The following is a 23,816-nucleotide window of genomic DNA, read 5'->3' as shown; positions in this document are numbered from 1 at the left end:
AAGAAAGAAAGAAAGAAAGAAAGAAAGAAAGAAAGAAAGAAAGAAAGGGAGAGCCAGCTGGTCCCACAAGCTCTGCTCGGAACTCATCTCTTCTGCTCCTAGCTCTGCAGCCAGGAGGGGTCCCAGAGGAGCCAGGTCTCTTGGTCTCCAGTGAAAAGCATTACAGCCTGCGGCCTTTGGCTCACTGCCAGAGCAGTGCTAGGTCTCCCTGAGCCACAAACTTTGTTTCTGTCTAGAAGCTGGAGGCTGAGGTTCCGTGGATTTCATAAGATTGCTGCCTTGGCTCTTTTATAAATTCTCCTTTAGCCTCAAAGTGGTCCTTCCATGATCTCCGGGCCTTATTAGGTGTCCGTTCTCCCCACCCTCATCTCCAGCTCTGCGTCTCCTGTAGCCTGTGGCTTCTGCCTATTGAAGTCCATTGCTTTTCTCACCTGAACCTGAAACAGGTTCCCATCTGTGTGCACTTACCTCCTGCATCCTACCCCATCTCATCCCTTAAAACACAAAACAGGCAGCTGCCCTAATTCGGAGCTTCTCAGTCTCTCCATCTCTTTGCATCTTCAAACTGACTCCTTTGTAAGCAGAGCTTGGTCAGTCAACCAGGCTTCCCTCCCTCTGTTCCCTTAGAAGGGGATGGGGTGAGGTAGAGTCTTAAGGCAATCTTTTCCTGTCAGACGTATGTTCTTATACTCAAACACAAAAATCTGAAATTAAATCCCACATTGTTCTCTCCATGGGGTGGGATTCTGGGGCACTTATGCCTTCTCATTGTATTCTTGTACACTATTTGAATATTTTACAATAAATATCTCTTCCTTTTTCATTTTTTTATTATACAAGAAATTCAAATGTATTTTCTCATTTTCAAAAAAAATTCATGTAAATACAAATAAAGCAATAGGCTTGGCTGAAAATTCCTTTTGCCCATCTTAATTCTCCCCCACCCCAGAGGCACATGCCAATATTTTTATAGATGGAAACTTTTAGACCTCTTGGTATGCATTCACCTACACATTCACCTACAGAGCTGTACGACCATGCTAGGTAACCTATAGAAAGGCGACTGTATTGCTTTTATTTCTGATCACTTTCTTTTCATCACATAGTCTGTGCTGAAGATCTTTCCCTGCCTATGGGCGTCTAGATGCATGCTGTTTGACAACTGTGTGATATTTTGGTGTGGCTGTGGCATGGCTTATTTAATCATTCCTCTACTGAAGGACATCTAGGTTATTTTCAGGTTATTTATTTATTTATTTTCTTGCTCTTGCAAGCAACACTTTGATAAACATCCTTGAGGACTTTCCTGTACGCCCCTGCATGGCTGTTTTTCCTAGACAGATAATGACTTGCAGCTTCCCAAGGCAGAAAGGCATACACGCTTTTAATTTGAAGAGGTGAGTCGGAATTACTTGATAACCAGAAAAGGGCACCAGCAGCAAAGTAAAAGACAGGAAGAAACCCGGTCCCACCTGGCCCTGGCCTATCACTGCAGCCAGACAATAAGGAAAGGGGCTCTGGAGTGGTTGGTACTGTCGTGCTGGTATTTGTTGCTGGCAGTCGCCTGCACACTGCTTGCTCTCACTGCTTCCCTCTGCCCTGCAGATTCAGCCCTTACGAGTGGTATGATGCCCACCCCTGCAACCCCGGCTCCGAGGTGGTGGAGAATAACTTCACGCTGCTCAACAGCTTCTGGTTTGGAATGGGCTCCCTGATGCAACAAGGTGTGTGTCTGCTCTCCTCGGGGCCTTCTCATCCGAGGATGGTAGCTTTTCTCCCCAGAGGCTCCTTTGGCCTCTCTAAAGTCAGCCTCGGACCTTTGATAACCTATCAGAAGGCTCACACAGAGTAGCCCCTGGTGCGCGCCCTCACCCCCCAGATTCACAGCCTGCTCCGCTGGGCAGAGCCAGAATCTGCAGCCGCTGGCCACCCAGACCTGTGACATTGAGACACATTGCCAGTGCCTTCTGCTGCTGTTGGGATGGACAAGAAGCTCCTGCCTGCTGGACTGACTACTGGCTTCTCCGCGGCAGAACAGAGCTGTGAGGGATCATGGCTGAGGAGACCAAGAGAACTTCCAGATATCGTTAGATCAGGGCTAGGTGAGGTTGACCGAGGCTGTCACTTCTGCCTGAGGACATCAGAGACAGTGTCCATGGAGGAAAACTGTCTTCCATCCTAGACTGTCTTCCATCAAGCTGACTGGCCCTGAGCATGGGTCCAGCCCTTTTGGAATGTCTGAAGATGTGTAATCGGCTAGGAAGCAGTCAAGCGTGGTTGCTCACATCTGTAATTCCAACATCTGAATGACTGACTGGGCCTGGTGGATTAATGTGGGTTCAAGGCAAGCAAGTCCTGAGCTACAGAGCAAGGCCCTGTCTCCAAGTGAGAAGCAAGGCATTGCAGCAAGATAACTCAGTGGGTAAAGGCACTTGCTGCCAAGCCTGATGACCTGATGGGAGGCGCTCTACCTCCTCTAACTGCAAGGCTCTTGTCCTTCATGCTCCTATGTGAAGCCTGAGAGTGAGCAGGAACCCTGGTCTTTGGGAGGCATGACAGATGAATGAGGGGAGAGAAGAAGAGAGGGAGGGGTGAAGGGAGAGAGGGAGGGAGGGGCATTTTCCTTAGTGCCCATCACACACCCTCCACTAGACTGTGACTTCTGTGGAGCTGTGAGTGTGGCAGAAGAGGAAACAGACCTGTTCCACCCCTGACCGGTGGGCTCCAGTAGCTGAGAAGTGACAGGCAGCTTTCATGGGAAGTGCTTCCATCTGTCCCCTGCTATTAACAAGCACCCTGAAGCCTCACCTTGCTTCTTTGCCTGTCATCTTTGTTCGGTGACAGTTGAGAAAGTCCTGGCAGCCCCTTCAGTGCAGTAAGAACTTCTTGGCTGCTGTCTGCTGCTACTCAAAGTCCAGGCCCCCAATGCATTCCCCACATGGTTTTGATTAGGAAGGGGGAAAAAAAACTAGGTATTTGAAAAACTCTCCCTTGAGTGACTTCTTTGAGAAAAAAAAATCATCCATATCAAAGCAAATGCTTTCAGATTGCAGGTCCAAATATTCCAGAAAGTTCAGGAGGCGCTTGCTATTTAAATCTCTTGAAAGCCGTCTAGTTAATTACTTCAGTTAGAAGGTTTCATCTGAATTGTGCTCTGCACCTAGGGTCGGAGAAGAAGAGTGATATATTTCAGCAAAGAGCTTCCAAAAATGTTGATTTTTCTCCTCCTGCCAAGTGCCTCCCAGCAATCTCATATTTGTATACTGCTCGTATTTCTGATGCATCTCTCTTCAAATTATACCATTGCGGTGTCGCAGTATCTTGGTGAGGCTGGGACAGAGGAAGGACAATTCTTCATCCTTTGCAGAATCCAGAGCAAGGAAATTGTCTGGCCTAAGATCACCCAGAGAATCGGGAACAGGATTTTCTCTCAGAACGCATAGGTTCCAACCCTTATATTGTGGTCCACGGACAGGCATTAGAACCTTTGAAATGGTGTGTGTGTGTGTGTCTGTCTGTGTGTATGTGTGTGTGTGTGTGTGTTGTTTGAGAACATCCATTATAAAATACCATCCTGTCTTATACATACACGAAGGGATGTGTGCATTGATCACACACATTGCTCATCCCTCCTCTCAGTTTTTGACTCAGTTGGTCTTGAAAGTGGATCCAAGAATATGCATTTCATATTCTGAGGGACTGAAACAGTCTCTCAGCACCTCTGGGAGGATCCACTAATGTCCTGACCCAGGGACTGGCACACCCCTGGTCTATACACTGTAAGGTGTTTTTCCTCCCTCCTCCCAGGATCTGAACTGATGCCTAAAGCTCTGTCTACCCGGATCATTGGCGGCATCTGGTGGTTCTTCACACTCATCATCATCTCCTCCTACACGGCCAACCTGGCTGCCTTCCTGACCGTGGAGCGCATGGAGTCTCCCATCGACTCCGCTGATGACCTGGCCAAGCAGACCAAGATAGAGTATGGTGCTGTCAAGGATGGGGCCACCATGACCTTCTTCAAGGTAAGACTCTCTTCTTCCTGGGCTCTGTACTGAGTAGAAAAGGGGAGCTCTGCCCCTCCCTCCCTCTGAGCTGTGGCTCAGAATCCAGGGGCCTAAAACCACAGGACTCAGCCCATCCCTGGTGAAACGCGTGAACTTTAGTGAGTTGTGATGACATGCCACACAGACTGGTCTCGAGTACTGAAATTTGCTGGGGCTAGCGCTGTGAATCATTGGATAGAGAGAAAAGAGTGGATGAGGTGGGAGGAGAGAAATGGCCCAGTTCCAGACAGCCCTGGGACCATTGGTACCTTACTCTTGGCTTGGGGTCTTAGTCTATCTCAAAGAGGCTGATGTGGTGTGGATAAGATTCCCATTTCCAAGAGCGGAGGGCACATTCCCTCCTCTTAAAATACCACTGTCAGAGAAAGTCTCTGTCATCTGCCCATGCAACTGCTTTCACAGGAGCCACAACTTTCTTGCTCCTCCAGCTTTGAAAGTGTTGGCTCAGTTCCGCTGCCTTCCTACTTCTATCACTAGCTGAGGTCAAGGGACTCTGGAGGACCCCAAGAAGCAGTGGGTTCAGGGTGCTTCTAGGTAAATAACCGTAGCTGTAGCCCTTAGCACTCACAGTGGGACAGACTCTGCCCCTTGTTTGGCCTCTGTTAACCTCCTCAGAGCCTATGAGATTAGCACTGTAGTTATTCCCAGTCCACGTGTGGAAACTGAGCCGCTGAAAGATCAGGACATCCAAGGAGTCTTACCTGGAGGAGCTGGATCCCAGCCTCATCTGCTTCTCCCCAAAATGTAGGTGCTAAGCCAGCGGGGTTGGGACTGTGTGTCTGAATGCCACAGGGGCCTGTGTCATCAGAAAGGACTGAGTACTGGTCACCTCCCCCACCCTGCACCACAGACACGCGCACACACGCAAATGCACAGGTTTGACTCAAGTGGCCTAGGGTAGAGGCATAATGGGTCTCCTGGGCTGAGGATATAGCTTATCTGATAGAGTGTGCCTATGGTATGCAAAGCTCTGAGTCCAGTCCCAGCACAGCAAAGCAGAAAACAAACAATAAAAACTAACAAACAAACAAAACGGCGTGTATAGCGGTGCATACCTGTAATCTGAGTACCTGGGGGTCGGTGTAGAGGCAGAAGCATCAGAGGCTCAAGGTCATCCTCAGCTACCTGGGGTGTGGGAGGCCAGCCTGAGCTACTCATGAGGCTCTGACAGGAGGCAGGGAGAAGAGGCAGAGGTGTGGGGAGAGAGAGAGAGAGAATTCTAACAAGTTCCCAGTGCTGCTAGAGTTGCAGCTGGGGGTGCTGTGAGCAGGGGTCCTCTAATTACCTCTTGGAAGCATCAGGCTTCGGGAACTGCACAGGTGCGCCGGTTGGCTTATTAATCAGCCGCCCTCTGCCAGTCTGGAAGCCTGAGCATTTCCCTTTACTCAGGGGCTCTGGTTCTTCATCCCGGAGCCTTTGCCTCAGAGACGTCAAGAAATGGACTGAGCCCCAGCGGGGCCTGAGGAAATAAAGGAAGAACTTAGAGTGGAAAATGCCTTTATCCCAGGGGTGCTGGAGCCCCAGCACTTTCTGCCAGCTCCCTGTGTCTCTCCTGAGGCTGGGGACAGCTACTTACTGAAGAGAAGAGGGAAAGAGGCATTCCCTTGCACACGGCTACTGCCACCAGGAGCTGGTCACAACATCTGCTCCGGGTGGGGTAGGGGAGACATCGTGTGCTGAGATCAAGGGGAAATAAAAATGTTGTCACATTAGGCACTTGTTGAAACCTCAAGAGTGCGAGCAAGTCTGGCAGTATGTACACACTTGTATGACGGTTTGTAGAGTAGATGGCGTATGTAACTGAGCAGTTTGCTCATCACACGTGACATGCATGAGAGTCTGCCTGAATGTGTACGTGTAGATCTGTGCTTGGACATGAATGTTTTCCTGTGTGTCTGTGTCTGTACGCTAATGACCAAATGCATGATCACAGTCTGGGAACATATGTATTTATGAGTATACACAAGTGCATGCCAGAGTATCTGTGTGTGTGTGTGTGTGTTTGCATAGACTGTCATCTATTTAAATATCCCTATGTGTGTGTGCGTGTGTGCGTGTGTGTGTGTGTGTGTGTGTGTCTGTGCGCAGACATGCCTGCTCACTCCACTTCCTGTCCTAGGGCCACAGCCCAGCCCTTTGACTACTGGAGCTTCTCATGCATTAGGCATGAGCCCGTCTCTAAGCAGGGCTCCCGATCAAAGGGAAGAGGCATAAATAAGCCCAGTGCAGGCTCATCTCGGCTGATTGGCGGCCCCGCCTCCCTCCATGCAGAGATGCTCAGATTGCCTTTGCAGAGCCTGGTCCCAGCTCCCCACTGAGCCTCAGTCCTCAGCATCAAGCAGCCACTGCATCCTCACCCTCCTCCCCTGCAGTGAGGAAGGCAGAGTAGGGGTGCAGGAATATGGAGGTCAAGGGTCCATTAGCCAGAAACAGCAGCCGAGTGTACCCAGGCAGGATCACCCCGATTCCATGCTCTCCTGACACCAATTAATCCTTCTCGGCAGCCGGCCTCGTTGTTCCAGGCATGTGCCCACACTTGACCTGTTTCTCTGCCATTCTCCTCCTAGCAACCCTAGGAGACAGATGAGTGATAGCCCCTCATGTTACACACAGTGGAAGCAAGGCTCAGAGAGGCTAGCTGCTTGCCTAAGGACACACAGCTAAAGCCGCAGAGCTGGGATTTGAACCACTTTGTCCTTTCAATCAGTTTCCCTTAGGATCTCACCACAGCCCTTAGTCGTCTCCCTTGGGGTAGAAAAAAGCCACGGTGGCTTGAGCCGTGCCCGCAGCCCAGCACAGTCTTGGCACACTGTAGTCACACAAAGGATCAGTGAAGTTAAACATCTGGTGCTGTGGAAGGGATGGAATGGAAAGGTGGCAAAGCCAAGAGGAGCTGGTGCGGGAGGCAGTGGTGAGCAGAGGCATGGAGCAGGCGGCACCCGCCATGCATGCCAAGATTAAAACGAGTTAACTTTGTTTCTGTGGTTAAGGTATCCCTCGTTAGGTGGTACACATGGGGCTGAGGACATGGCCCGGTCAGTAAGGATCTTAACATGTAAACATGAAGCGTTCATATCCCCTGCACCTATGTAAAAGCCAGGCCTGTTGGCACTCACCTGACACCAAGCATTGGGTATGGATTGGGTAGATACAGGAGGGCCCCGTGTCTGGCTGGCCAAGACTAGGTGAATCGGTAAAGCTGTATGTTCGACAAGAGACCCTGTCTCAAGAAATAAAGAACAACTGAGAAATATACCAGATATTGGCCTTTAACTTCCACAAGCATGCATATATGCATGCATGAACATACACACACACACACATAAGCATTGTAGACACAGTCCAAAATAAATCAGTAAATAAAGCTCCCATGGCTAAGAGTAGAGCATAAGAGAGGGGACAGCAAGAAGGGACGCCAGGCTCTTGGGCTCCAGGCCCCTTGAGCTCAGGCAGCTGCTTGCAGGAAGCTGGGTGTCTGGAGTCTGCCCCTTGGCTCTGAAGCGGGCTTGCTGGGAGAATTGTCAGGGAGCAACAGACATCGCAAACAGCGTCTCCTGTGTTGTCCTCCCTCCGACTTGGAAGATAAAAATTAATTAGGAGATGAAAAAGGAGGCCTTTGAAAGCACTGTTTGGCTGTAAAAAAAAAAAAATGTGTAGGCAAAAAAATGTAAAGAAGGCTGTGGGGGAGGTGAGTTCCTTGCAGGGAAGCTGGGCCGCTTTGAAGGGGGAGAATGTTGGAAGAGATTCTGCAAGGATTGTGGCCTCTTTGAGTGGTGGAGCTGGGCGCTCGCTCGGCACAGTGGGGCTGCTGGGGGAAAACATGGGAGTCTGAAGCCTCAGAAGCCAGGCACCCCAGCCCTGTGCATGGCCAAGCCCTCCCTCTTACAGCCTCAACTGTAGCATCTTACCTGGAAGGGACGGGGTTGGGGGGGAAGGCTGTCCTGCTTACCCCAAGCCCCAGATGAACAGGGAGTGCTCCCCCAAGCTGAGGGGCTATTCTCCAGCACCCTCCCTTCCACTGCCCTCCTTCCCTTCACAGCCCCAGACCTAGTTTGCTGCACAAGCAGGGTGGGAGGGCCAGGCAGCAGCTACTGTAGGTCCAGCCTGGTGCAACCAAGCAGCACCGCTTTAAAATCAGATGCACGGGGATGTGTCCCGAGTGGTGTCTCTGATGGGTGACTCTGAGCAAGTCACTTCACTGCTCCCAGCCCCAAGTTGCATCACCTGGACAAATTAGGTACGATTCTTACCTGTGACAGGTCACTAGAGGACTCAGTGAGCTCCTAGACCTGCAGGGCTCATCAGGGGCCGGGAGATGTCTTGTCCCCAGAGCCCCCTCCTGAGACAGGTGAGTCAGGCAGAAAGCACCCTCAACTCCTGGACAGTCTCCTCTCTCTTGGTCCACTGGACTGGACCTGCTGAGCTTTGTGGTAGACTTTGTGCCTCTTACCATGACTGTGTGCCTTTCCACATGAAACAGAGAGGAAACGGGGAGTCCGTTCTTGGAAGGATTCAATCACTGGGGAGGCAGAGGCAGGCAGATCGCAAGGGGTTCAGGGCTAGCCCAGTCTACATAAAATTCCAAGCTCTATTGTGAGGCCCTGACTCTAAGACAAAAAGGAAGATTTTAGATGGAGCTTGCAGGAAAAAAAAAAAAAAGCAGGTACAGTCAAGGTTCAAGGATGGCAGAAAAATCACTGAAAAGTCCTAAGCTTCGTAAGACCTCCCTGGACCTCAACTTCCCCTTCTGTGAACTGTGACATCCTCAACTTCACAGAGTTCCTGAGCTGATTAACGAGCAGATTCCTACAGGTTCCTACAGGAGACAGCCCACGATACTGAGTAGCCTAACGTTTACTAGTGCAAACTGGTGGCACAGGCCCCCATCCACCCGTAGACATGGTTCCAGGGCGGTCCTTTCGCGTGCTTTGATGCAGAAATATTTTTTTAGGCTGGTTGTCAGCATTTTGAAATTTAGAGCCTTTTGCATCTGAAATATTCACAACTCCAGTCTCTTGAAAATGTGAATAGTCTGGCATCTCCAAGCTGGCACTCCTGCCGAGCGGCTCCTGGAGCACAGAGGCAGTGGCTGGCTCTGCCTTCCCGTCCTCCCCAGCCTCAAACCATTTCCCATACTAGGGCTGGTTCTGTTAGCACTTGAGTTTCCTGTGTGTGTGTGTGTGTGTGTGTGTGTGTGTGAGAGAGAGAGAGAGAGAGAGAGAGAGAGAGAGAGAGAGAGAGAAGAGAGGGACACTTAAGTGCATGAATGTTTTGTGTATGTGGTTGCAAGCATACCTCAGGCATTCTTTCTAAGGCTCCACACACCTCATTTTGAGATAGGGTCTCTTGCTGGCCTGGCACTTGCCAGATATGTGAGGACCAGTGAGCCCCAGAGATACACCTATCTCTGATTCCCTAGTGCTGGATTATAAGCCATGTACCACCATACCCAAATTATTATTATTTTTTTAATGTGGGCTCTGGGCATCAAACTTGGGTCCTTGTGCTTGCGGGGCAAGCACTTCGCCAACCGAGTCATGTCCCCCAGTCCCTTCCCCGTAAGTTTTGAGTCATTTATTTTCCACAACCGCTCTGCACTATGGAGATTTTTTTCCTCTTTCTAAATGGGAAAACTAGGCTTTTGGGAGAATAATAATGACCCCAGCCACATATAGAGCCTTCCAGTCTGGCCTTTGTGTTCATACTACCCCACCCTGTCCCCCAAGCACGCCTTTCCTTTGCTGAGTTTGATGAGAGACAGTGCAGTAGCCATCCCTAAAGGCTCCATTTTACAGACCTGGAAAGTGAGGCTCAGAGGTGTGATGTGACAGAAAGAGCTGGCATTTGAAGACAGGCTGGTGTGACAGCAGGGTCCGTGTAGTGGAGGTGACCCCGCTGTCATCTCCATCTCCACCCACAGCCCTCATCTCTAGGTGCCCTCCGAAGTAAGCCTGCAGGTCCTCTCAGGACTGTAATAGCAGAGGCAGGGCACTCAGAGAGGCCTCCTGGTGCCCACAAAAATAACCCGGGAGACGTGAATGACTGCTCCAGGACCGTTCTGATGGGGCCAAGGATTTCCCCATCCCGGGGTAGGCAAGCTAATTAGCCAGGAAAAGGTCTCCTCTTCAGAATGGAAAATACCCAAAGTCTCGCATGGAATCACACCAGAGCTGCCTCTCTCCACACACTCCCTGAGATTTAGTTTCGCTCAAAGCTGATAGATTCGTGTTTATATATGCACATATAGCCCCATATACATTCTCTTGTGCAGAAATGTTAAATTCTCGAGATTAAGTGTCTTCAGTTGGAGAAAATCAATTCACTTCTTTGAGGAGGCTGAAATGGAGAGTCGTGAGCCTGGAAGTTTTTTTCTTGCCAATTTTTCCTGATTTAAAAAAAAAAAAAAAAAAGCATCTTCATCCTGGCAGATCGCCCTGTGTTGGCTGCTCCAAATGATTCCATTAATTGATTTAGGTGACTGGCTCTGCAGTAATCCTTATTAAGGTTCCCACCAGAGCCAGGACAGACGGGCCATTGGCACATGGGACTCCACTCCCCAAGGAGGTGGGCTGCAGCTCAGGCCGGTGGTGGTAAGGAAGCCCATGGAGCTGAGGAGACCTTTGCTTCTTTCTGTATGGTGGACATGGGGGGAGGGGGAGGGTTCGTGGTTGTGCTCCAGAATCACTGAACTATTCAAGGATAAAGCATGATGGGCAGAGACCGTGAGCAGGTGTAACTGAGAGTGGGACCCCAGGTCTGGGTCAAGAACAGTAGGGGACATCCTAGGGAAGCAGGGTGCAGACTCATGTGACAACAAGCCAAAAGAGGAGGTGAGTTTGGAGGCCCAGAATTGGAAGGTGGAATCCTTGAAATGCATGTTGCAGCCGGCTTCTGCCTGGTGTCACCTCCCATCTTAACTGGCCCGCTCTCTCTGCTGTCCTTTGTTGCTCCTTGAGGAAGCCCCACTCGTGTCTTCCTCAAAGCCTGTCTGTCTCAGTACAGTCTCCAGGCTCAACTGAATCCCCTGCCTCTATAACAAGCATTTCTGCTGGCCTCCGGCAGAGGCCTTAGATAGGAGGAAAGGGGGGTAGTCAGGGCAAGGTGGAGCTGAGACAGAACGGTGTTCTGATCACATTCTGAGGCACAGGAAGCAGGGAAGGCTCACAGAAAGGCTCCGGTCGCTTTTCGCCACGACTAAGAAGCTGTAGGTGACGAGTTTCCTGGGAAAGTAAGCGGATGTGATGGGTGAGAGGGCAAAAGAGTGGATGGGTGGCTAATGGTTAGGTGGGGAAGAGGATGGATAGATAGATATGTGTGTAAGGAACGGAGGTATAAAGAGGTCACAGGTCAGATGAGGAGTCGGACAGTCAGCTGGATATCTAGGATATAGATCAGTGAGAAGGGGAAAGAGGAGTGGACGCATGCATGGGTAGACTAGTGGAGTGGATAGACAGACGGACTGACAGGTGGCTGCACTGACGGGTGGGCGTGTGGATGGATCGGATTAACAGTGGATGAACTAACAGGTAGATGCATTAGGAGGTAAGAGAGGGTTGATGCCTCATCCAACCCTGCTTCCCACCTCTGTAGAAAATAGTTTGGGAGGCGGGAGGCAGGAGTGTAAGGCAGCCGAGGAGCTGGGGTCTTTGAAGGGAGAAGAGCAGTGAGGTCAGAACAACCAGGATGCAAGCTAGTCGGGGGAGCATGCATCTGGCCGGAGTGGAGATGGTTGGATCTGGGAGATTTGATTACAGAAGTAGCTGGAGTTCTTGATTATCCATCTACTCGGCTCTATCAGGAACAGGGCAGCTCTTGGGAACACGCATGTGAGAGTGTATTAGTTATCTGCTGCTTAACAAATTACCCCAAACTTCAGGTCTTAAAACAACATCTGTTACTTGGCGGCTTGTGGTCAGGAACCCAGCGAAGCTCTGAGAGTTCTCTGGCCCAAGGCTCGCCAGAAGGCTGTGAGCCAGCTGTCAGCCAAGGCTGCGGTCACTCCGAGGCACGACTTCTAAGCCCGTGGCATGGGCACACACTCAGTTCCTCTCACGTCACTGAACTGAGAAAGAGAAGTGCTGTTCCCCGAGAGTTGGCCAGATGCTGTCCTCTGACCCCTGCCTTGGGCATCTCTTCTTAAGGCAGTTCTCAGTGTGACAGGGTCACCACCAACACCTGGGAGAAGAGCAGAGGAATGCACGTACCATTTTCCCCCTCTGGAGAGTAATCCAAAATCTAACCAAGAGGTCCAAGCCCACACTCGGGAGGAAGAAGAGGGACTGAACAAGGGTGTGACTGGTGGGAAGTGGGGGTCATTAGAAGCTTCGAGGTGCCCGGGGAAGGAGCGGGAAGAGCAGGAAGAGGGGCCAAAGAAGCTGGCAGAGGAGAATCTGCATATCAGAAATTATCCGGAAAATGAGAAACATCTGGAGCATCAGAAAAGCCAGAGATGAGAGTTATCTTTGAGAGAAGAGGTGTTGGCGGGGGGAGCACTTGGAGAGTAGGAGTGTGGTTGGGGGGGGATCACGTGGGGATGAGCTGAGGTGGAAAGAAGGCTGGAAGGTGGCAGGGTGCGAAGGTTGTGGAGGTGGGGCAGACAGAGCGGGAATGGCTGCAGGCAAGAGCAGGTGGGTGAACTGGAGAGAGTGAGAGCTTCAGAGCCCTTTGGGCACTGGCTTTGAGGCAACTGAGTTTGCAGGCAGGGGAGTGACTGCAAGGGCTCCATGCCCTGTAGCACTTAGTTGATTCCATCTAGATGGAGTCCAAGGGCTCCTGCTTGCTTCTCTGGCGCTCGCTCCTGGGCTATGGCCTCCTTCCTTGGGGCTTGCTGTGGACTACAACAGCCAGTTTCAGAGGGCCCATCCCTTGCCAGAGCCAAGAAGCACCCAAAGAGAAGAAAGTACACATTCCTCTCAGGCTCCTTGCCCCCTTCTGGCAGGCACAGCCCCATTCCCTGCCCTTCCCCCAGGCCTGTGCCAGCCTGTGGGAGTGCACCCATCTTGTCACGTGCACCAGAGCTGGGCTGGGTGCCAATCAAACAGGCTGACGTCACAGAAAGCCACAGCCAGACTTGGAAACAGTCGATACAATGGGGCTCTCAGAACCATCTCTTCCCCTGGGACTAAGGGACTAAGGGGCAGAGTTGGTCTCTGCTGGGACTAGGCAGCTGGCGTACATTAGGTTCCCAGGGAGGCCCAAGAACACCTAGCACACCCCGACAGCAGGGGACGCTCATGCCTAGCCCTCTCTCCTGGTCCCAAGGACCTCCCTGACTCTTCCTGGGGCAGACAGTAGCCCACCCACCAGGCTTCCCATCCTGCCTATGGTCTCAGGCATGAAGCAGTCGCAGGGACCTGATGACCACTGCTCCCAGGATCCTCGACGTCCCCTCTGCCTGCAGTTCTCATTGTGTCTCTCCCAGTACTGAGAGCCGGACCCAGAAACCTGCTTCAGTCCTCTCCTGACGCAGAGTACAGGAAAGAGAACCAGCTTTGCCGGAAGTGAAAGTGGGGAGTCAAAGTCCGGAGCTTTGCCTTCATTTGTGCCCCCTAGTGGTTGCTTGGCTACAATGCATCTGTGTGGGTAGGCACATGGATTGTCTCCAGAGGGTACAGATTTGAAGCCCACTATTTCTTCCCTGGATAGCCTTGGGTGAATTGTTTAAGTGTCTCGGCTTCCCCATCTGCAAAATGGGGGCTAGTGACACTTCCTGTGATCTCTGTGGGGGATCAGCGAGTTCATACACATAAGGCCCTAGCCGATATTGGAGAACACTCATTTTGAAGAAGTCAGTCTGAGAGCCGAGACTGCAGGTAGGTTGGCAGAGCGCCTGCCTCAAACCTGCCTCAAAAATTAATTAATTGATTCCAAAGACCATTGGTTTTGGACTACGGCAAAAGTCCACGGCTACCGGGGAGTGGGCCAGAGTCTGAACCTCAGCTTTAGCGCCTTCCAGCAGTGCACGCCATCACCTCAGTTTCTACTCGTGCAGTGGCGGTGCACCCCACCCTACAGAGTACACCCAGAGTTGGAGGTGGCGCTCCCCTACCCTACGGAGTATTCACAGTGTTGGATGGCTGGAGCCAGGCTGAGTGACCAAAGGGAATGGAGCATGGGGGGGAGGAGCTCCGTGACTTTGGTTTAAACACTGTCATCCCTTGCCGCCCAGAAATCCAAGATCTCTACCTTTGAGAAGATGTGGGCCTTCATGAGCAGCAAGCCCTCGGCGCTGGTGAAGAACAACGAGGAGGGCATCCAGCGGACGCTCACAGCCGACTACGCTCTGCTCATGGAGTCCACCACCATAGAGTACATTACACAAAGGAACTGCAACCTCACCCAGATCGGGGGCCTCATCGACTCCAAGGGCTATGGCATCGGCACGCCCATGGGTGAGCGGGGCGCAGGGAGAGGGGTGCGGTGTAGACGGAGGATCCTGGGCACGCGGGATCCACCCTCCTCTCACGGGCACATGGCCCCCAGGATCGTTCCACTGGACCTGGGAAGATGGTGTTTCCTCAGGCGGGAGCAGAGGGGTAGAGACCCAGCTGTGGTTTGGTCAGCCCTGGCCTTGAGCAGTGAGAACTGGGACAGCTTCCCCTTACCCTCTCCCTGTTGATGCAGCCCACATACTCAGGGCCTCCCCGGGCCACACCCAGTGTGTGAGGCTTCCCTACCAAGATACCTTTCCTGGACTTGGAAGGGGGCCTTGGTGAGCGGAGTCCTTGCTTTAAGCTGGCGGAGGCACAGTCTCGGAAGCTCTAGTAAACTGTCCCCCCCGCCCCCACCCCCGCTCACTGACTGGCCCCTGCCCTCTCCACAGGCTCCCCCTACCGGGACAAAATCACCATCGCCATTCTACAGCTGCAGGAGGAAGACAAGCTGCACATCATGAAGGAGAAGTGGTGGCGAGGCAGCGGGTGCCCCGAGGAGGAGAACAAGGAGGCCAGCGCCCTGGGCATCCAGAAGATCGGTGGCATCTTCATCGTCCTGGCCGCTGGCTTAGTACTGTCTGTGTTGGTGGCAGTGGGCGAATTTATATACAAACTCCGCAAGACAGCGGAGCGGGAGCAGGTGAGGTCCTGGAGGAGGCTGCGTTGGACAGGGAAGGAAGGCAAGGACAAGACTAAGCTGGTTTCATCCTCCCGAGGGCATGCGCTCTGGTCTCACCTCACCATTCTGTCCGCCACCCTGCATCCCACCCGCCAGAATCCGGCCAGCTATTCATTGTCCTGACAGCTCATGTTTTCCCATCACCCCTGCTCCACTCCATCCCAGGCCAGTGTGTACAGCCCAAACTATGCCCCAGCCTCCGCGGTGATGCCCCAGCCTCCACTCCTTCCCTTCTACCTCTGGACGCCTCCTTGCCTCCCACCCACCTGGCTTCCTAAGCCTCCACCCTTTCTCTCCATGCTGGCCTGCCCCCTAGGTTGACATCCCAGCCTCCAGTGCTTTCTGCCTGCATTTCTCCACCGCCATCTACAAGTTCCACAGCAGCCACTGCCGTGTTTCAGACTTAATTCAAACCGTGTCAGCTCCCTTCCTAAACCCCCAGGGTAATTGTTGAAGCTGGGTGACGGAGGCACTGGGGTTCATTATATTGTACAGCCTGCTCTTGCATATATCGGGAAATTTCCATAATAAAAAGTTTAAAAAAGCAAAGTTCTGAGGGATGGCCCAAGTGTGCAAACAGTAAAGCTGGTCTTCCCCTGCCTGATTAATTCAAGCGTGGTCGGGGCAGGAGCCCCGGGTCCCGTGGCAAATTAGAAGCATGGAGAGAGGGTTTTAAGTGCTAATACCCTGGCCTCACTCCCAGAGACTCTGTTTTAATTGGCCCATGGTAGAGCCTCGCTCTGGAGTGTGCAGAAGGCCCACGGGGTGATTTAAGCCTGCACCTGAGCCAAGAGCCTTTGGGCAAAGGAATCGCCACTCCCGGTGGAAGTTCAAAAGCGTCCAGGCTGAGTGTGGTTGACAGGAGCCTGCCGCTGGGTCACGTTTGGAGGGCCCATTGCAATCAGTGCCTGATAGATCCGTCAAAATGAGCTGGAGTTGTTTAACAACCAGCAAGGCTAAGTCAATCGAGAGAAGGGAGAGATGGCCCTGGCTGTGCGAGTTAGCCACTGCCTTAGAGAAGCCTGAACAGGTACAGTCCCAGGAGACCACTCCACAGAAAACAGTCTTTGAAATCAGCTGCGGGGCTGACTAGCAGTTGTCTGAAGTGGTCAAGGATATGGATTGTTTTGTTCAAGGGGATGTTTGTCTAAGTGTGAACCACAACATAAAATACCTAAATGTCTAACAGGGGATGGTTAAAAATTATGATAGATTGAAAAAGAATGGATGCCAGGATCTTTAGGGATCCCTGTTAAGACTGAACTGAGTTCTAAATGGCAGGCTCTTTCCCATCCCCCTCCCTCACCTTCCCTTTTGAGTCATTGACACACCTAGCATGGACCTTTACACTTGCTGTTTCACCTACCTGGAGGACACTGCTAGATTTTAACCTATGTCATCTCCTTAACTAGCCTTTCCTAGCCCTCATTCCTTACACTCTTCTCTTCCACATCACAATTTTAGCCCCTTGGAGTTGTTTTGTTTCATTTCATGTGCTTTAGTGTTTTGGCTGCTTATGTCTGTGTGAGGGTGTTGGAGCCCCTGAAACTGGAGTTACAGATAATTGTGAGCTACCCTGTGGGGACCGAAAATTGAACCCAGGTCCTCTAAAAGAGGAGCCAGTGCTCTTAACCGCTGAGCCATCTCTCCAGCCCCATGGCTTTAGCCTCTTAATAGCAGTCATGACTGGCTGGAGGACTGACTTGCTCACATGCTTACTCTCCAGCTCTAACCCCAGGCCAGGCCTAGTGTGTGTGGGGGAGGGCGGGGGGGCTGGATTCATGAGGACAAAACCTTAGAGTCTAGGGGAACCCCCAAGAGGTTCGTAAGAGCCCCTCAGGCTCTGTGCACATGCCGTGTGGGCTGCTGTGGGCTCCTCTGTGAGACAGAGTCGAAGCCACCGCCTCTCCCCCTTAGTCTAGAGAGAAGTTTCCAGTCCTCTCTCTGGGGCTCGAGAAGTTGGTGGCACGTAGGTGAGGCCCAGGTGGCCTCGGTGTGGGGTGAGGAGGAGGAGAGGGTCTGTCTTACTGTGCCTTTGTCCCTCCCCAGCGCTCCTTCTGCAGCACAGTGGCTGATGAGATCCGCTTCTCCCTCACCTGCCAACGCCGTCTCAAGCACAAGCCACAGCCTCCTATGATGGTCAAGACGGATGCGGTCATCAACATGCACACCTTTAACGACCGAAGGCTCCCAGGCAAGGACAGCATGAGCTGCAGCACCTCGCTCGCCCCTGTCTTCCCCTAGACATGGGTACAGCGAGGACTTCAGGCCCAGTCCACGCAGAGGAAGGCAAAGGAGACCCGAAGGGACATCCTCATCTCATGCTGGCCTTGGGGGTGGAGCTGCTGTCCGCATCCAGCCGTGAACCCTCAGCTCTTACCTACCAGGAAACCCGTGGGCCCCGGGACCAGCTGCTTGGGCTTCATCTCCTCTTGTCTTTTCTATGGCTTTCTGAAGCTGTGAAGGCCAGCGGAAGCACATGCCTCTCAGGCTCCACCCACCACCCCTCTCTTCTCCATAGCCGGGTATTTCTGCCATGGCTCTGCACAGGCCTCAGAACACAGGAGATGGTTCTTATACCCCCCTCCTTTCCCTCAAGCCCAGGACTTCTAGCACGCAGCTTCAAGAGCAGAGACTCCAACTTTGAACCCTTTAAGGATGTTCTAACGAGGCTGCCAGAGTGAGCCCAAAGGCAGCCATCCCTACGTGGACAGAAGCAAAGCTTCAGCCCTTAAGAGCTATTTACCTGGGTCTGGTCTTCTCAACTTGGCTTCGCCCACAGCAGCAGCAGTCCCCTGGCGACATGAAAAGCAGTGTGGATAGGAGGGGTAAGGACAGCGTGGGAGAGAACGCACAGACGGAGGCTGCAGTCTCAGATGCTTGAGGTCAGTGTCCCAAGAGGTCAGTGTCCCAAGACGCCAGTGTGCAGAAAGTCTCCAGGAATGTGAATGAGGTAGCAACCACAGAAAATTCTTCTCCACTTCTGCACAAAGAAGGCCCCCCTCCCTCACAAGGAACGTCCAAAGACTCAATTGACATTGGAAGGCCAGCGGAAGAACTACAGATTCTATCAAAATCCAACAGGCCCTTGAACCAGAAGACCACCTTTGCTGGTAAATAAGCCAGCATTCAGGACCCTGGGTTCTCCACCCTCTTCTCTTTGGCAATTGATTCCCTGTCCCTGACCGTTTGAATTTGACCTCCCTCTGCCATCCTGAAAAGAGAAAAGCAGCCTCAACTGAAGTACGAGTCAAGTCATACCTCCTCAAAAGAGGGGTTGGTGTCCCCGTGCACAGACTAACTTTGGGGTAGATGGGAGAAGCCAGGCGGGACCCAAAGAACCATCTAGAGAAAGAAAGCTTTCAGGGGTGGGATATGAGACCTCTGGAGGCCCCCCTAAGATAGGGAGGGAGAAGCTGCCTCCTGGAAAATTAACCAAAGACCCAACACAGAGACACAAGGCCACCCTGGCCCCTGGTCTCTTATCTGGAGCAGCTATGGTCTTAGGGCACTGGCAGGGAGGAACCCTAGAGGAGAAACCAGGGAGGAGACAGTGAAGGGGTTGTGAGCAGATGGCCTGTGGTTCCATCTCTGGATATTTAAAGTCATAGGGAAGATTCAGATGTGAGGGGTTAGGCAAAAAGTGTCCTTACAGAGAGTGTGACAGGGCCATGAGGGCCCTCGCAGCTAAGGGTGGAAGCCAGTCTCCGAGCAGGGACCAGGATAGGCGATATGGGTTGAGAACTGAGAACTGGGGACACCAGTCATCCACACTCCCTCACTTTATCCTGGTGCTGCTGGGGGTGGGCGAGCTTGGAAGAGCTACATCCAGATCCCAAGTCCTCTCAGCAGAGGTGAAGGAACCCCTTCAGCCAAGCTGTCCCCTCCCCCGATGGGCACATATGACTAATCCCATCATGCTGGTTCTCAGGAGCTCTGTCTGTCTGTCTGCACTGAAGGAAGTAAAAGAGGGATGACCCACAGCCAAGGCCAGTGCATGCAATGATAGGAAAAGCCATGCTGGCAGGAGGGGGGAGCATGCTATGTCTGTGTGTTTGACTTTGTGTGTGTGAGTTTTGGAGGCTGGATTAAGGACAGACGTGGGTATATAAGATAGTCAAGAGCAGGCAATAATAAGGGCCTCCTTTGGGCCCTTGGTGGTGGTGGTGGTGGTGGTGTGTGTGTGTGTGTGTGTGTGTGTGTGTGTGTGTGTGTGAAATGAGTGAAATGGAGAGGAAGGAGCTCAATCAGGACCAGCAACAGAGCCTCATCTATGTAAAAACAGGAGAAGCCATGTTGAGATGGGGTTCTGGTGAGTACATGTATGGATGCAAGCGTGTGTCCGTGTGCGTGCATGTGTGTGTGTGTGTGTGTGTGTGTGTGTGTGTGTAATGAATAGCAGAGGATGGGATACAGAGCAGGATACAACCTGCAGCATAGCCAAATACTTAAAAGGAGAAGCCATGTCATCAGAGGTCCTTGTGTGTGCGCGAGCGCACACACGGATATGCAGGCTTGTGTGCCCTGGAGGCAGCAGAGGAGGGTGAACCAGATTGCTGTGCCCCATGGAGGATGCGTGCTGTGCATGAGGAGTGGTGAAAATGGACTGTGAGTGAGTGTGTGTGAGAGAGGACAGGAAAGAGAAAGAGTGAGTATATATGTGTGTGCTGAGAGTGTACTCACACCCATGTATGTGCAGACGTGTCTCTGAGTTCCGGTTCGCATCCTGAGTTGAAGCAGCAGGGCAATCAGGGAGGCAGGATAGCAGGGTTTGTTTGCACGCCTGTTCTGGGAGGGATGCTTTGCCACAGCTTCCCTGAGGCTCCGTGGGACGACGCGCAGAGACACAGCCTCCGAGGCTCACAACTGGTGGTGCCTTCTCCTCTGCTGTTCACAGAGTGTCCTGTGGGGAGGGGAAAACATTCCTTTTCTTTCTTTCTTTTCCTTTTTTATTTTTATTTTTTTTTTAAATTAACCCTGCTGACAGGATTCGAGTGAAACCATTCTCCAATCTGTTCTCATCCACTGTAGTCAGTAACCGCTGTCTTATGTTGTCTGGTACCGTTTTCTAACACACACCCACATCCGTGCTCATATCACACATGTGCTTTTGTGCATGACACTGCAGGCGTGTCATGTTCTTCTGAGGCTATGCACATATGTAGACTGTGATGGGAGAAGGAACGGGACATGGTTAGTGGGAAGGACGTTTCTCAAGGTAATGAACGGCTGGGTGAAGGCGCCGGGATGGTTTATAGACTCATTCGAGGCAGAGGGCTGGCCCTGCTGGAGGATCTCCCTTCCACTCGAGCCTGATGTTCAGAGGTGTGGCTAATGCTGGCCCTCTTGCTGAAGTCCTGTGTTTGTCCTAGAGACTGGCCCAGTGCTAAGCACCCTGGAGGCCATCCTTCCCGGCTGAGCTGTGTCTTTCCCGGGGTAGGGAAAGGCCTAAAGAGGGAGGCAGCTCATCCAAGTGGAAACCTGTCCTAGTTCCCTGAGGGGTGCGCAGAGCTGGGGCCGGAGCACGCAGAGGCACTGAGGGGCAATGGGAATCGCAAAGGCTGGTTTGGATGGAGTAGATGAGGCATACCTGAGCAGGTGCCTGGCTGGCTGGCTCTGTCTGACCTATGTGCCAGCCTCTGAGGGAAGAGCACCTCACGCCATCATGTCTGGGTCTAAGCTCCACCTGCATATAACCAGCTCAAAGGAAGGGCAGCACCCACCCTGTCCAGGCTCTAGGGGCTGTTGTCATGGTCTCCTTCTGCCTCTACCCTGGCCTGCATGTGGGTTCTCTGCTGTGGACAGATGCTAAAAGCTGAGCACTCTGGGTGCTCAGGTGGCTCTCATCTGCAGATGTCTTACAAGAGGGAACATGTGGTATTGGCGGGCAAGTTGGGCTAAGAATCGCTGAGGTAGGAGACGCCCTCCTCAGCCTGGACTGTGGCTCAGCTGGAAGAGCATTTTCTGGGTCCTTGTAGCATGCAATGGGGGAGGAGCTAACAGATGAAACATCTCCATGAGAGAGCAGAAGTCAGACGAGACCCCCATTCACTAAGAACCGTCTGTCCCTTCAGACCCACCTTCTTCTGTGGTCCAGGAAGAGCTAAAGGTGGGGTGCAGCTACTGCTGCTTCATGCCACACGAGGTCATGCCACACACACACACACACACACACACACACACCCCAGAGCCATTCCCTACTGCAGGCACCAGCATCTGAGCAGGACAAACTCCACGCTCCACCTCTGGAATCGTTCTGCGTGGATGCCCATTCGGAAGGGCCCTCATGTCATGGACAAACAACCGCATGGAGTTAACATCTGGGACCCACCCAGCCCAGTGGACAGATTTGAGAATTGGGCCCAATCCTGGGGGCAGATCTCTGAGTAAGATATACCTGGACGTCCCAGGTTGTTGAGGGGCGGGGTGCACATCTGGGATTGAGCTAGCCACTTGCCCCAGTGGAAGGGGCCTTGCCCTCTGCCTCCATGTCCTGGAGTTGAAATTTTAGAGCTGAGGTATACGTGAAGTCACAGAACTGTTTTTAGGTAGAAGGCGACTGTTCTGTACAATATATATATGAATGTAAAAAATATATATGCTTATATATATGCGCAGTGTATATATGACCCACAACCCCTGTGTATACAACTCTTCCCTGCACGTCTGCACACAAAGCGTACAGAACCCAGCCAGTATGGGTGAGGACCCAGTGAGAGATGAGGGCGGCAGCAGAAGGGTCAGGTTTGCACAGCCCTCTGGAACAAGCCAGGTCTTGCCAGCGTCAGTGCTACGGACCATAGCAAAAAGGGTAGAATAATGTGGAGCTGACAGGTGAACCGGGGAGGAGACAGCCCTGGGTGAGAGTCTGCGCATGGGAGTTTAGGCCCTGCTGGTCCTTGATCTCCGAACCAACATCACAGTCTGGTCCCCGCATCTAGTGCTGGGGAGGAGAGTGAGGAAAGCAGAGACACTTCCCTGGGCCTACAGAATGGCTTGGAAGATGTCAAGCTGCATCAGAAGCATCAGACATCAGAGGACCTTGGGTGGCAAAGGCCTCACGAACGCAAGATGCCCACAGCTCATGGCTAGAGCGAGGCTCTTTTGAAGAGAAAGGCCCCCTGAAGTCACTGCTGACATGCTCGTTCAAGATCCCAATAACCTAGTTATGAATCTAGCTCTTGTTCCCCTGCCTTCTAGAACAGAGGCAGTCCAATCACCCGTAGCTGTCTGTTTTACTATTAAAGACCAAAACTCCGAGGCCTCCCAGTAAAAGGAGGAGCCATAGAGTCAGATGCTAGCCAAGAGTCTGCCCAGTTCATTCTGACCCGGGCATAAGAGTGAGGGAGCTATCAAGGAACCAGAGAGATGGGAGATGAGAGATTCAAGAAGGCAGCACCCAGCCTTTCACAGCCCCTTAGTGTCTGCCAGTCCTTCTCTCTGTTGCCTCTTCCTCAACAGGGCAGCTGCTAGGGAGCCCCTGATAGCTAGGTTCACAGACCTCTGTCCCTGCTGTACTTGGATCTGTCTGTTGCCAGCAATTTGAGGCCTTCAGCCCCTTCCTGGGTCCAAGCATCTATAGAGTGTGCTGGGGAGAGGAGACTGGGCTTTGCTTTTGTGTGGTCTGCAGCCTGCCCTTTGCTTTAGCCACAGCCCTCAGGCCATCTGCACTTAAAGGCCAGGCCCACTCCTGCAGCCATGGCCAAGCGCATCTAAATCCAGCCGCCGCCGAGGAGGGTCCTGTCCTGGCTCCACAGAGACCAGAGGCTCCAAGAGCCCTCACGCCACTGTGCTCTGAAACCCCAGCCCCTACCTGCCTGGGCTGACTTCCTGGCTGGGCCTCGGTGGTGGGGACCTCAGCTCCCTGCTCTTGGGCTGAGCCCCCAGACAGCACCATGGGACTCCAAGAGCCATGGCCTGTCCCACTACCCAGACCAGAGTGCCTGGACGCTCTCCCCCTTCCCACTCAGCAAGGTTCCCACACACTGGTCTCTGGGCCATTCAGGGGGTGCCCTTTGTGGACATGCAGAATTTCTATGAATATAGTTTTTTGTAAACATTTTGTAACAATTTGGGTTTCATAGTAACTGTGTTACTTGCCAATCATTCTAAGCAGATGTAAATAAATTTCCAAACAAATCTGATTATTTTCCTTTTTAAGACACTGTGATATATCAAAGTGCACAGTTTGCTGTATGAAGTAATATGGTTTTAAATTTTAAATAAATGTTTTTAGAAAATGGGTTCCTCCTGAGGCGTGTTTTCTGTTCCTCATCTCTCTGCAGAACCAGAGGTCACAGGCAGTTCATGCTGGCCATCTCCCCCACCCCAGCCCCTACCCTGAGGATGATAGTTTTCAGGGAAAGAGACCCTGTGCGGAGCAGGTAGCCACTCCCAGCCCTGGCTCCCAGTTCCATTTCAGGCGTTAGGGCCACAGTGTCACCTCAGTACTGGCTGATCTCTGTCTTCCCCTCTCTTGGGCATGTGGCTATACAACTAAATCACCACCATCGCAGGTTCTGAAGGAGCGACTGTGTACTTAGGTGGCCCTGTCCCTTTGGTCATGGTTGATGAGGTCAGACGAATGTGTCACCAGAAGTTGGCTAGTCACATCTCAACTCAGCTATTCTAGGCTGG

The 23,816-nt window shown here is 52.3% G+C and overlaps 1 protein-coding gene across 1 annotated transcript in view; it reads left to right on the top strand.

Annotated features, from left to right (window-relative positions):
* Grik3 (glutamate ionotropic receptor kainate type subunit 3) overlaps window positions 1-23,423 on the top strand; it is a 217,858-nt gene extending 194,435 nt beyond the window's left edge. Inside the window, exons 12-16 of the mRNA XM_060379565.1 lie at window positions 1,606-1,724; window positions 3,808-4,025; window positions 14,236-14,458; window positions 14,890-15,140; window positions 17,229-23,423. Of these exons, the coding sequence (XP_060235548.1) occupies window positions 1,606-1,724; window positions 3,808-4,025; window positions 14,236-14,458; window positions 14,890-15,140; window positions 17,229-17,423 (1,006 nt within the window). The 3' untranslated portion in view covers window positions 17,424-23,423. The remainder of the gene's footprint in view (window positions 1-1,605; window positions 1,725-3,807; window positions 4,026-14,235; window positions 14,459-14,889; window positions 15,141-17,228) is intronic.
* Window positions 23,424-23,816: the final 393 nt, after the last annotated feature.

This window comes from Meriones unguiculatus, chromosome 3, assembly GCF_030254825.1.
Source record: "Meriones unguiculatus strain TT.TT164.6M chromosome 3, Bangor_MerUng_6.1, whole genome shotgun sequence".
NCBI classification, from domain to species: domain Eukaryota; kingdom Metazoa; phylum Chordata; class Mammalia; order Rodentia; family Muridae; genus Meriones; species Meriones unguiculatus.
The sequence above is the reverse complement of the archived record's forward strand: the minus strand, read 5'-3'. Positions and strand labels throughout refer to the sequence as shown.